This window comes from Chiloscyllium plagiosum, unplaced genomic scaffold (genome assembly GCF_037043375.1).
Source record: "Chiloscyllium plagiosum isolate Xiang-an unplaced genomic scaffold, Cpla_swu_hap1 HiC_scaffold_31, whole genome shotgun sequence".
NCBI lineage: Eukaryota > Metazoa > Chordata > Chondrichthyes > Orectolobiformes > Hemiscylliidae > Chiloscyllium > Chiloscyllium plagiosum.
Window position 1 is genome coordinate 4,399,827 of NW_028270169.1, and position 13,573 is coordinate 4,413,399.

At 54.1% G+C, this 13,573-nt stretch overlaps 1 protein-coding gene across 1 annotated transcript in view; it reads right to left on the bottom strand.

Moving 5' to 3' along the window:
- Positions 1 to 845: 845 nt before the first annotated feature.
- Positions 846 to 13,573, bottom strand: part of LOC148141845 (uncharacterized) — a 159,486-nt gene continuing 146,758 nt past the window's right edge. The window contains exons 3-7 of the mRNA XM_087977049.1: positions 5,414 to 5,509; positions 4,742 to 4,832; positions 3,208 to 3,326; positions 2,540 to 2,703; positions 846 to 1,590 (exon numbers count right to left, since the gene is read on the bottom strand). Coding sequence (XP_087833175.1) covers positions 1,458 to 1,590; positions 2,540 to 2,703; positions 3,208 to 3,326; positions 4,742 to 4,832; positions 5,414 to 5,509 — 603 coding nt within the window. The 3' untranslated portion in view covers positions 846 to 1,457. The remainder of the gene's footprint in view (positions 1,591 to 2,539; positions 2,704 to 3,207; positions 3,327 to 4,741; positions 4,833 to 5,413; positions 5,510 to 13,573) is intronic.

The following is a 13,573-nucleotide window of genomic DNA, read 5'->3' on the forward strand; positions in this document are numbered from 1 at the left end:
TGGTGAGGTTGACAGTGTGAATCTGGCACAGATATGCTTCTGGAAAGGAGAATGGCACACATTTTGGGGTTACTCCTGACTAGAAACTGTCAAAAGGTTTGACACTGGTATACCCTGTATATTCTGTAACACCAACTCAGAGCACTTCTCTATTTTACAAGGCTAGAATGCTGTTTGCTTCCCTGGGTGTAGCTTCAATGACATGAGTGATTCCATTCAGCACAGAACAGTTTTCTTGATAGATCGACTATCTCCAATATGGACTCACTAATCAGTGTGCCATTGATCAGCAATACCTGGTAACCTATAGGGTTCCTGGCAGCAATTTAACAGCTATTGCTGAACAGAGAGAAATGTTGCCAGAGTTTTTTGCCTTAATACTCATCAGAACAAACATGAATGCAAACTTCAAATCATCACAATTTATGTCTCTGGAGATTAAGATAAATGGGTGTAAGTTTGCTCGCTGAGCTGTAAGATTTGTTTTCAGACATCTTGTCACCATACTAGGTAACATCATCAGTAAGCCTCCAGTGAAGCACTGTTGGTATGGCCTGCTTTTATTTGTGTTTAGGCTTCTTTGGGGTGACGATGTTATTTCCTGTTCTTTTTCTCAGGAGGTTGTAAATGGGATCCAAGTCAATATGTTTTTTGATTCCAGTTGGAATGCCATGCTTCTAGGAATTGTCATGTGGAGCATTGAAACTGTGCCTGAACATGTTTAGATTATCAGCCAAATGATGCTAGCCTTTAAATCCAGTGTTTGCAATGAATTAATGATGGCAGTATTCCAAGTAATGTCAGCATATCAAATTCTTTAATAAAGGCACATATTGATTAGCAGCAGTATAATAAAATAAGCTTAATTGAATGGAAACAGTACAGGTTATAATTCAAAGCAACTGCCAAACCATAACTGTGTTGAAATTGAGACACATGGTACAGAATGTAACCAGTAACTGCCTTGGTTAGAATTTGGATCTGTTCAAAGCTTTAGATGGGTGATGAAGGAACAACAGTACTTTTTGGAAATATTCAGCAGGTCTGGCAACATCGATGAATAAAAACAAATTAACATTTCAGATCCGTTGATCCTTCAGAACTGTTCTGAAGCATGGGTGCTGCCAGACCTGAGTTTTTTCCAGCAATGTTTGTTTTTGTTTCTGACTTCCAGCATCTGTGGACTTTTTGAGATGAAGGAAGTTGTGGTGAGTTGCTGCTTAGCTTTGGTTTTAAATGCACTTTTTCTGCATGAAGCAGGTTGAAGCATTATGCCAGCCAGTGCAATGCATCTTGTTTCGGTGCAGGAGTAAAGGAAGTGGATAAAGCAACTGAAGAGGCATCTTCAAAACAGCAACTGCCTGTGGTACTGACAATGAAATCTCTGGCCTATTTACTGATCCCACTGCAGCACTTCATAGAGGCAAGAGTTGGGAATTAACTAGGAATTACCACATCTACAGAAGATACATGAGTTTCTTCATCTCATCACTGACTTGGCAGCCTTGAAACTTCCATTTCAAGCCACTGAAATCAACCTTCTCCACGTGGTGCTTCTCCCTATGCTCATCACGTTGAGCATCCTTCGTCCTGGGGAAAGAATGAGATCTCTTTATTCAAACTTGCTAATTACCATTCATGCTGTGACTTTTACCATACCCATTTCAGCTAGCAGCACCACAAAGGTAATTGAATCTCTGGGGCAGAACATTGGCCGTTTCCTGTTCTTGCCCTGAGCACACAGGATAACCGGACCTCCTGCATTCAATACTGAGCAGCTACATCAAGTAGGTTCGGAGGCAGTCCTGCAGCATGTTCAGCCCCAAAGGCACTACTTTTGGGGAGCTGATAATTACTGTTGTCATCAATGAGGGATCTGCCCCCTTGTTAAAGGAGTTGCTGAACAGCATTAAAAGTGGTTTGCTTTTAAAAACACTTTTCTGTTATGTCTCTAAAGTGGCATATCACTCTAAGCTGAAGTATGAATGCAGAGTGCCTGGGGTTTTGTGGCTGAAAGATTCCAGTTGATGTGGTAATGTGCAAGATACTTGATGTGAGTTGTTAGGGTGAGCAAGAATTGGATCAGGGAAGTGGTGGGCAAACCTGAGCCTTTGCAACTTGTCAAAGTAAAGCTTGTGTTTTTGAGTGGTTTCTAAAACATTTGCTGTTGTGGCTAAGTGTGGGAGCCACCTGCACGTTTCAATACGTAGAAAAATGGCAGAAGTAGACTATTTGGTACCTTGAATCTGCTCTGCCATTCAATAAGATTCCCAATCCAGATCCTCTGACAGTTCTGCACTTCCTCAGCACTGCCCTTCACACCAACCATACGCACACCGCACTTGCCCATTTGCCCCTAATAGAATCAAACCCTCCCTGAAATATGAATTGTGTAACCTGTTTGGTCCATCCTACTGCAAGAGGATTGGTTCAGTTTCAGTGCTTGCTTCCCTGTACTGAGAGAAACTGACCAGCAGGTGAAGGACTGGTCCCTCTAACATGAACACAACAGTTTGGAAGGAAATTAATGTTTACTTACTCAAACAGATTGTAGAGGATGCGTTCAGAGAGAGCACAGAGTGAAAAGAACAATTTGTATGTGAATTTGGTGTTTTCATCAAGCAGTAGGATGCTTGTTACTTGGCGGATATGTTGGGAAGAGATACTGTTACAGTACAAGTCCATCAGAGCTTTCTCCATTTCCTAGGAAAGAAGGTGTTACAGTCACAACTAAGGGTCTGGGTGCAAAGCACACTTCTGGATTCAATCCTTAGTCCAGAGCAAAATTTCCAGTGCGCTGTCCGAGGGTCAGTGCAGAGGGAGCGCCGCACTGTCGGGGGGGGGGGTGTCGGCGCCGAGGGTGTGCTGCATTGTTGGAACATTTCTTACAAATTGCACATAGAGTCATAGAGATGTACAGCATGGAAACAGACCCTTTGGTCCAACTCATCCATGCCGACCAGATATCCTAACTTAATCTGGTCCTATTTGGCCCATATCCCTCCAAACCCTTCCTATTCATATACCCGTCCAGTTGCCTTTTAAATGTACCAGCCTCCACCACTTCCTCTGACAGTTTATTTCATACACTCACCACATGTAAAAATGCAGCACTTCACTCCTGCACTTGTAAATCCAGACAATCCCATTTAAATCTCATGTCTGGTGTGTGACAGCAATTAAAGATGGTTGGCACTTTGTTATTACCTGGAATGAAAGGGTTCCATCTCTGTTCTTGTTGAATCTATCAAAGGATCTCTTGTACAGAACCTGTCTCCTCTTACAAATGGTGCAGTACTTCATGAGGTAGCCTTGAGGTGAAAGAGCTGCAATCACAGTGTTTAGATCATGAGTAAAATGTGACTCTTTTGAACTGAAAATAAATGTACTCTGTGTCAAAGAAAACCCATGTGGTGTGCCTCAATGCCTACCACCTGGTGACTGACACTTGTCATTATGAAGTACATTGAGAGGTTGGTCATGACTCACATTAGCTCCAGCCTCCCAGATTGTCTTGATCCCTTGTAATGTGTCCACCGGTACAACAGGTCCAGTATAGACATCATCTCCCTGGCCCTACACTCATCCCTGGAATATTTGGACGACAAGGATACCTACATCAGCCTCCTACTTATAGTCTGCAGCTCTGATTTGACACCATAATTCCAAACAAACTCATCTCTAAAGTTTAGGACTCTGGTCTCTGTTCCCCACTCTGTAACTGGATTCTCAACTTCCTGACCAACAGGCTGCAGTCAGTAAACATGTCAATACCTCCTCCATGATAACCTTGAACACTGGTGCTCCACAAAGCATACTCAGCCCCCTACTATGCACTCCTGACTAAACAAATTCCACGCCAACTCCATTTACTAGTTTGCTGATCACACCACTGTTGTTGGTCGAATCTGAAATGACAATGAGACTAAGTGCAGGAAGGAGGTAATGCTTAACAGCATCCTCTAATACCCTCCATTAAATGTTCCAGGACAGGGAAAGCAGGAGTTTAGATAAAGAATAAAACACTCTGCACTATCCCGGTCAAACATTCACAACCAGATTCTTCAAACACAGGATAGGTACAGTATGGCATTTGATACAGGGAACAGCTCCTTATACAGGTTCAAACTCAGAAGATTGCTGCCTAGTGATTGTTGGAAATATGACGACTAGGGTGTGGTCATCATTTTGTGCAGTACCTCCTCTGTGTTAAAGTGTCACGTTTTCCTTGACTGTGCTGAAACCCTGCAATGGCTGTTCCCCGGAGAGGCAAATGGTGCTGCTGTTCAAACCTTCCCAAATTCCGGAGTCAGACTCTGGGAGGCACAGACTCACCTACGCTGGGGATGCTGTAGTGCCATTAGAATTGTAATCTGAAGCCCCACATGGGTTCAAATCCCATCATAGCAGATGATGAAATCTGAATTCAATTAAACTGTAGTCTGATCAAATGGTTGAATGGTCATCATGAAATCATTGTTGGTTATTGAAAAAACCCAAGTGGTTCACGAATGTCCTTCCTTCAGGGAAAGAAATCTGCCATCTTTATCCGGTCTGCTTACATGTGACTCCAGACCACAGCAACGTGGTTGACTCCCACTGCCCTCTGGGTAATGGAGGATGGGTAATAAATGCTGGCCCAACCAATGACACCATATCTCATCAATCTTTTTAAAAAATCATTGGTTTGTGTTTACTTTATCTGTGACAATGAGATTGAATGGCTTAGGTGGACACTAACCTTCCAACTGTCTCATATCCATGGGCAACTTGAACCTGCTGATCTGTTTGGAGAGTGCGAGACGGCACTGGATTGGGTTGGATCTCCTCCTCTGTGGATTAATAAAACAGCACATTAAGTGATGTCCAATCAAGCTGTAGTTTATCACAAGGTCAGTCACTGCTCCGGAATCCTCTGTGAAACTTCTTGAGACTCAGCTGAATTTGGTACTGAATTCTTGTTACATTTGACTCACACAAGACCATTCCCATTTCCTCTTCATCTCACTCCATCACTATATCCTTTCCCTTTGTTTATGCAGCTTACACTTTAACATCTCAACACAGTTCCCCTTGACCTCTCTCCAGGAAGATGTTTCTCCTGGATGCCCCATCGGTTTATGAGTGTCTTATCTCGATAGCCCTCAGTTCTTTTACTGAAGGAAGACTCCAATCCGTTCAGCCTTTGCTATTATTTTCCCTCATATCGGTCTTCCTGCTCACCTCTCACCCCAGGGTCCATAAGTTGCTCAGCTTGCAGACAGAGCAGGGTTAGAGTCTGAGCTCACCTTGTTCCTAAATAGCATTGTGCTGTCCTGATGGGAAGTCTGCCAACCAAGGCATGAAGGGGACAAAATTAAACCAAAAGGTGGTCAGTCTCTTGCAGTGTTTCCTGATCATGCTGGTTACTTACAGAGGCTTGATAGCTGGCTATTTCCATGATGATTTTGGTTAGCCCATTCTCCTTTGGTGCTGGTTGATGTTGTGACTTCAATTCCTGCAGTGCAGCCTTAGAAAGGGAACAACATGGCAAGGAAACTGAGTCTCTTTTCCAGTTATTACAGCATCTACCCCTTGGGTAGTGCCCAGCCAGTACATGAACATACAAAACAGGAACTGAACTGTTTGTTCATAGTTGTAAACATTTTAGCGAGTTTTCAGAAGATTTGTAGCTCAGTTTGAGGTTCTGGATGTAGGTTTGCTCGCTGAGCTGGAAGGTTCATTTCCAGATGTTTCATCACCCTACTAGGTAATATCTTCAGTGAGCCTCTGGGCGAAGCATTGCTGATGACTCCTGCTTTCTGAAGATGTTACCTAGTAAGGTGACGAAACATCTGGAAATGAACCTTCTGGCTCAGTGAGCAAACCTACATCCAGTTGAATACCATATTCCCATCTCCGGCAAAATCCATCGCCTATGATTCACCCTCCTTGTAGGTATATAGATGAAGAAGCAAATAACCAAGACACTGGGGCACAGTGCTAATGCCCCTACCTCGGAGCTAGGAGGCCTGGGGCCATAGGAATGTAACATGCCCGAAGAGGGGGATAAGAAAATCAACTCCACCGACCCCAAACACATCACAGCCCCTTTACTGACACAACCCCCCCAACACTCTCACCCCCCCCCACACTCACACCTCCCCACAATGACAACCCCCCACACTGACACACCTACCCACACTGACACCTCCCCACAATGACACCCCCCCCCACACTGACACACCACCCCCACACTGACACCTCCCCACAATGACACACCTACCCACACTGACACACCACCCCCACAATGACACCTCCCCACATTGACACCCCCCCACACTAACACACCCTACACTGAGAAACCACCCCCACACTGTGACACTCCCCCCACACTGACACATCACCCCCACAATGACACACCTCCCCGCACTGACACCCACCCCCACACTGACACCTCCCACACTGACACACCACACCCACACTGATACACCACCCCCACACTGACACACACTCGCGCCCCATACTGACAATCCCCCCCCACACTGACACACCCCAACACTGACACACCACCACACTGACACACACTCCACCCACACTGACGCACCCCCACACTGACACACCACCCCCACACTGACACCTCCCCACAATGACACACCCCCCCACACTGACACCCCCTCACACTGACACACCACCCCAACACTGACACCCCCCCCACACTGACACACCCCTAGAGACACGCGCCTCCACAGATACGCCCCCACACAGAGACACGCTCGCACTGACACACTTCTGACACACTCCCCCCACACTGACACACACCTGCGCACTGACACACCCATCACACAGAGACACCCCCCACACTGACACACCTCCCACACTGACACACCTCCCACACTGACACGACCCCCCACACTGACACACCCATCACACAGACACATCCCCCACACTGACACCCCCCACATTGAGACAACCCTCACACTAACACATCCCCCAAAGTGACACACCCCGCCACACTGACACACACCACACTGACACACACTCCAACACTGAAACACCCCCTCACACTGATACCCCCTCACACTGACACACCACCCCCACACTGACACACCACCCCCACACTGACACACCACCCCAACACTGACACACCCCCCACACTGACACACCCCCCACACTGACACACCCCAACACTGACACACTCCCCCCCCAACACTGACACACACCCGCGAACTGACACACCCATCACAGAGACGCCCCCCACACTGAGACACCCCCGACACTGACACGCGCCCCCACACTGACACCTCCACACACTGACACACACCCCCACACTGACACACACCCCTGCGCACTGACACACCCCCACACTGACACACCCCCGCGCACTGACACCCCACCCCACACTGACACACCCCCCCACACAGGCACCCCTCCACACTGACACACACTCGCACACTGACACACACTCCCCTGACACACCCCACCACACTGACACCCCCCCCACAGTGAGAACCCCCCACACTGACACACTCGCACAGACTGACACCCTCCCCCGCACTGACCCCCCCCACCGCACTGACACCCCCCCGCACTGACACACTCCCCCCACACTGACACACTCCCCCCACAATGACACACCTCCCCACAATGACACCCACCCCCACACTGACACCCACCCCCACACTGACACCCACCCCCACACTGACACACTCCCCCCACACTGACACACTCCCCCCACACTGACACACTCCCCCCACACTGACACACCTCCCCACAATGACACACCTCCCCACACTGACACCCACCCCCACAATGACACACCTCCCCACACTGACACACTCCCCCCACACTGACACACTCCCCCCACACTGACACACCTCCCCACAATGACACACCTCCCCACACTGACACCCACCCCCACACTGACACCCACCCCCACAATGACACACCTCCCCACACTGACACACTCCCCCCACACTGACACACTCCCCCCACACTACACACTCCCCCCACACTACACACTCCCCCCACACTGACACACCTCCCCACACTGACACAATACCCCCACACTGACACACTCCCCCCACACTGACACACTCCCCCCACACTACACACTCCCCCCACACTACACACTCCCCCCACACTGACACACCTCCCCACACTGACACAATCCCCCCACACTGACACAATCCCCCCACACTGACACACTCCCCCCACACTGACACACTCCCCCCACACTGACACACCTCCCCACACTGACACCCACCCCCACACTGACACCCACCCCCACACTGACACCCACCCCCACACTGACACCCACCCCCACACTGACACACCACCCCCACACTGACACACCACACCCACACTGACACACCACACCGACACTGACACACACTCGCACACTGTCACCCGCGCCCCCACTGACAATCCCCCCCACACTAACACACCCCCAACACTGACACACACCACCACACTGACAAACACTCCACCACACTGACGCACCCCCACACTGACACACCACCCCCACACTGACACACCACACCCACACTGACACACACCCGCACACTGACACCCGCGCCCCCACTGACAATCCCCCCCACACTGACGCACCCCCACACTGACACACCACCCCCACACTGACACACCACCCCCACACTGACACCTCCCCACAATGTCACACTACCCCCACTGACACCTCCCCACAATGACACACACCCCCCCACACTGACACCCCCTCACACTGACACACCACCCCAACACTGACACACCCCCCACACTGACACACCCCTAGAGACACGCGCCTCCACAGATACGCCCCAACACAGAGACACGCCCGCACTGACACACCTCTGACACACTCCCGCCCGCACTGACACACTCCCGCCCGCACTGACACACTCCCGCCCGCACTGACACACTCCCGCCCGCACTGACACACTCCCGCCCGCACTGACACACTCCCGCCCGCACTGACACACTCCCGCCCGCACTGACACACACCTGCGCACTGACACACACCCCCGCACTGACACACCCACCCAGCACTGACACACCCATCACACTGACACCCCCCCCACACTGACACACCCCCACACAGAGACACACCCTCCACACTGACAAACTCCCCCCACACTGACACACCTGCGCACTGAGACACTTCCCCACACTGACACGCCCCCCACACTGACTCGCCCCCCCCACACTGACATGCCCCCCCACACTAACACCCCCCCACACAGGCACACCCCCCACACTGACCCGCCCCCCCCCCCGCACTGACACCCCCCGCACTGACAAACCCACTCACAGAGACACCCCCCGCACTGACACTCCTCCCCACACTGGGCGGCACGGTGGCTCAGTGGTTAGCACTGCTACCTCACAGCACCAGGGTCCCAGGTTTGATTCCAGCCTCAGGGTGACTGACTGTGTGGAGTTTGCACGTTCTCCCCGTGTCTGCGTGGGTTTCCTCCGGGTGCTCCGCTTTCCTCCCACAGTCCAAAGATGTGCAGGTAGGTGAATTGGCCATGCTAAATTGCCCGTAGTGTTAGGTAAAGGGGTAAATGTAGGGGAATGAGTGGGTTGCGCTTCGGCGGGTCAGTGTGGACTTGTTGGGCCGAAGGGCCTGTTTCCACACTGTAAGTAATCTAATCTAAACCCCCCCACAATGACACATCCCCCCACACTGACCCCCCCCACACTGACCCCCCCCCACACTGACCCCCCCCCCACACTGACACCTCCCACACTGACATGCCCCCCCACACTGACACACCCATCACACAGACACATCCCCCACACCGACAACCCCCCACACTCAGACAACCCTCACACTGACACCCCCCCCACACAGAGACACCCCCCAAACTGACACCCCACCCCGCACTGACACCCCCCTCACTGACACCCCCCGCACACTGAGACAACCCCCCCACACTGAGACAACCCCCACACTAACACACCTCCGTCTCACTGACACCCCCCCACACTGACACCCCCCCACACTGACCCCCCACACACTGTCCCCCCCCACACTGTCCCCCCCCACACTGACACCCCTCAAACTGATACAACCCCCACACTGACATCCCCCACACTGACGCTCCCCCACTCACTGACACCCCCCACACTGACACCCCCACCACACTGACACACCCCCACCACACTGACACCCCCACCACACTGACACACCCCCCACACTGACACCCCCACCACACTGACACCCCCACCACACTGACACACCCCCACCACACTGACACCCCCACCACACTGACACCCCCACCACACTGACACACCCCCCACACTGACACACCCCCCACACTGACACACCCCCACACTGACACCCCCCCCACACTGACACCCCCCACACTGACACCCTCCCACACTGACACACCACCTCCACACTGACACCTCCCCCACACTGACACACCTCCCCCACACTGACACACCTCCCCCACACTGACACACCGCCCCCACACTGACACACCACCCCCACACTGACACCCCCCCACACTGACACACCGCCCCCACACTGACACACCACCCCCACACTGACACACCACACCCACACTGACACCCCCCCACACTGACACATCACCCCCACACTGACACCCCCCCACACTGACACATCACCCCCACACTGACACCTCCCCACAATGACACACCACCCCCACACTGACACCCCCCCACACTGACCCCCCCCACACTGACACCCCCCCCACACTGACCCCCCCCACACTGACACCCCCCCCACACTGACACACCACCCCCACACTGACACACCACACCCACACTGACACCCCCCCACACTGACACCCCCCCACACTGACACATCACCCCCACACTGACACCCCCCCACACTGACACATCACCCCCACACTGACACCTCCCCACAATGACACACCACCCCCACACTGACACCCCCCCACACTGACACCCCCCCACACTGACCCCCCCCACACTGACACCCCCCCCACACTGACACCCCCCCCCACACTGACACCCCCCCCACACTGACACCCCCCCACACTGACACCCCCCCCACACTGACACCCACCCTCACACTGACACCCCCTACACTGACACACACCCCCACACTGACACACACCCCCACACTGACACACCATCCCCACACTGACACATCCCCACAATGACACCCCCCCACACTGACAGACCACCCCCACATTGACACCCCCCCACATTGACACGCCCCCCACAGACACACCACCCCCACACTGACACACCCCCTATACTGAGAAACCACCCCCACACTGACACACCCCCTATACTGAGAAACCACCCCCACACTGACACCCCCCCCACACTGACCCACCCCCACACTGACACACTCCCCCCACACTGACACCCCCCCACACTGACCCCCCCACACTGACCCCCCCCACACTGACCCCCCCCACACTGACCCCCCCCACACTGACCCCCACCCACACTGACCACCCCCACACTGACACCCCCCCACACAGAGACACCCCCCAAACTGACACCCCCCCCACACTGACACCTCCCACACTGACATGCCCCCCCACACTGACACACCCATCACACAGACACATCCCCCACACCGACACCCCCCCACACTCAGACAACCCTCACACTGACACCCCGCCCACACAGAGACACCCCCCAAACTAACACCCCCCCCATACTGACACCCCACCCCGCACTGACACCCCCCTCACTGACACCCCCCGCACACTGAGACAACCCCCCCACACTGAGACAACCCCCACACTAACACACCTCCCTCTCACTGACACCCCCCCACACTGACACCCCCCCACACTGACACCCCCCCACACTGACACCCCCCCATACTGACCCCCCCACACTGTCCCCCCCCACACTGTCCCCCCCCACACTGTCCCCCCCCACACTGACACCCCTCAAACTGATACATCCCCCACACTGACGCTCCCCCACTCACTGACACCCCCCACACTGACACACCCCCACCACACTGACACACCCCCACCACACTGACACACCCCCACCACACTGACACCCCCACCACATTGACACCCCCACCACATTGACACCCCCACCACACTGACACCCCCACCACACTGACACACCCCCCACACTGACACCCCCACCACACTGACACCCCCACCACACTGACACCCCCACCACACTGACACACCCCCCACACTGACACACCCCCACCACACTGACACACCCCCACCACACTGACACACCCCCCACACTGACACCCCCCCCACACTGACACCCCCCACACTGACACCCTCCCACACTGACACACCACCTCCACACTGACACCTCCCCCACACTGACACACCTCCCCCACACTGACACACCGCCCCCACACTGACACACCACCCCCACACTGACACCCCCCCACACTGACACACCACCCCCAAACTGACACACCACCCCCACACTGACACACCACACCCACACTGACACCCCCCCACACTGACACCCCCCCACACTGACACCCCCCCACACTGACACCCCCCCCACACTGACACCCCCCCCACACTGACACCCCCCCCACACTGACACCCCCTACACTGACACACACCCCCACACTGACACACCATCCCCACACTGACACATCCCCACAATGACACACCACCCCCAAACTGACACACCACCCCCACACTGACACACCACACCCACACTGACACCCCCCCACACTGACACCCCCACACTGACACCCCCACACTGACACCCCCACACTGACACCCCCTACACTGACACCCACCCCCACACTGACACCCACCCCCACACTGACACCCCCACACTGACACCCCCACACTGACACCCCCACACTGACACCCCCCCCACACTGACACACCACCCCAACACTGACACACCATCCCCACACTGACATCCCCCACACTGACACACTCCCCCCACACTGACACCCCCCCACACTGACACACCACCCCAACACTGACACACTCCCCACCACACTGACGCACCCCCACACTGACACACCACCCCCACACTGACACCTCCCCACAATGACACACCACCCCCACACTGACATCTCCTCACACTGACACACCACCCCAACACTGACACACTCCCCCCACACTGACACCCCCCCACACTGACACACCCCCCACAGAGACACGCGCCTCCACAGAGATACGCCCCCACACAGAGACACGCCCCCAAACTGACACGCCTGCACTGACACACTTCCGCCACACTGACACACTCCCCCCACACTGACACACCCATCACACAGAGACACGCCCCCACACTGACACGCCACCCCACACTGACACCTCCCACACTGACATGCCCCCCCCACACTGACACACTCCCTCCACACTGACACCCCCCCACACTGACACACTTCCGCCACACTGACACACTCCCCCCACACTGACACACCCATCATACAGAGACACGCCCACACACTGACACGCCACCCCACACTGACACCTCCCACACTGACACCACCCCCACAGTGACACCCCCCCACACTGACACACTCCCCACACTGACACCCCCCCGCAGACACACCACCCCCACACTGACACCCCCACACTGACACCCCCCCACACTGACACCCCCCCATACTGTCACCCCCCCACACTGA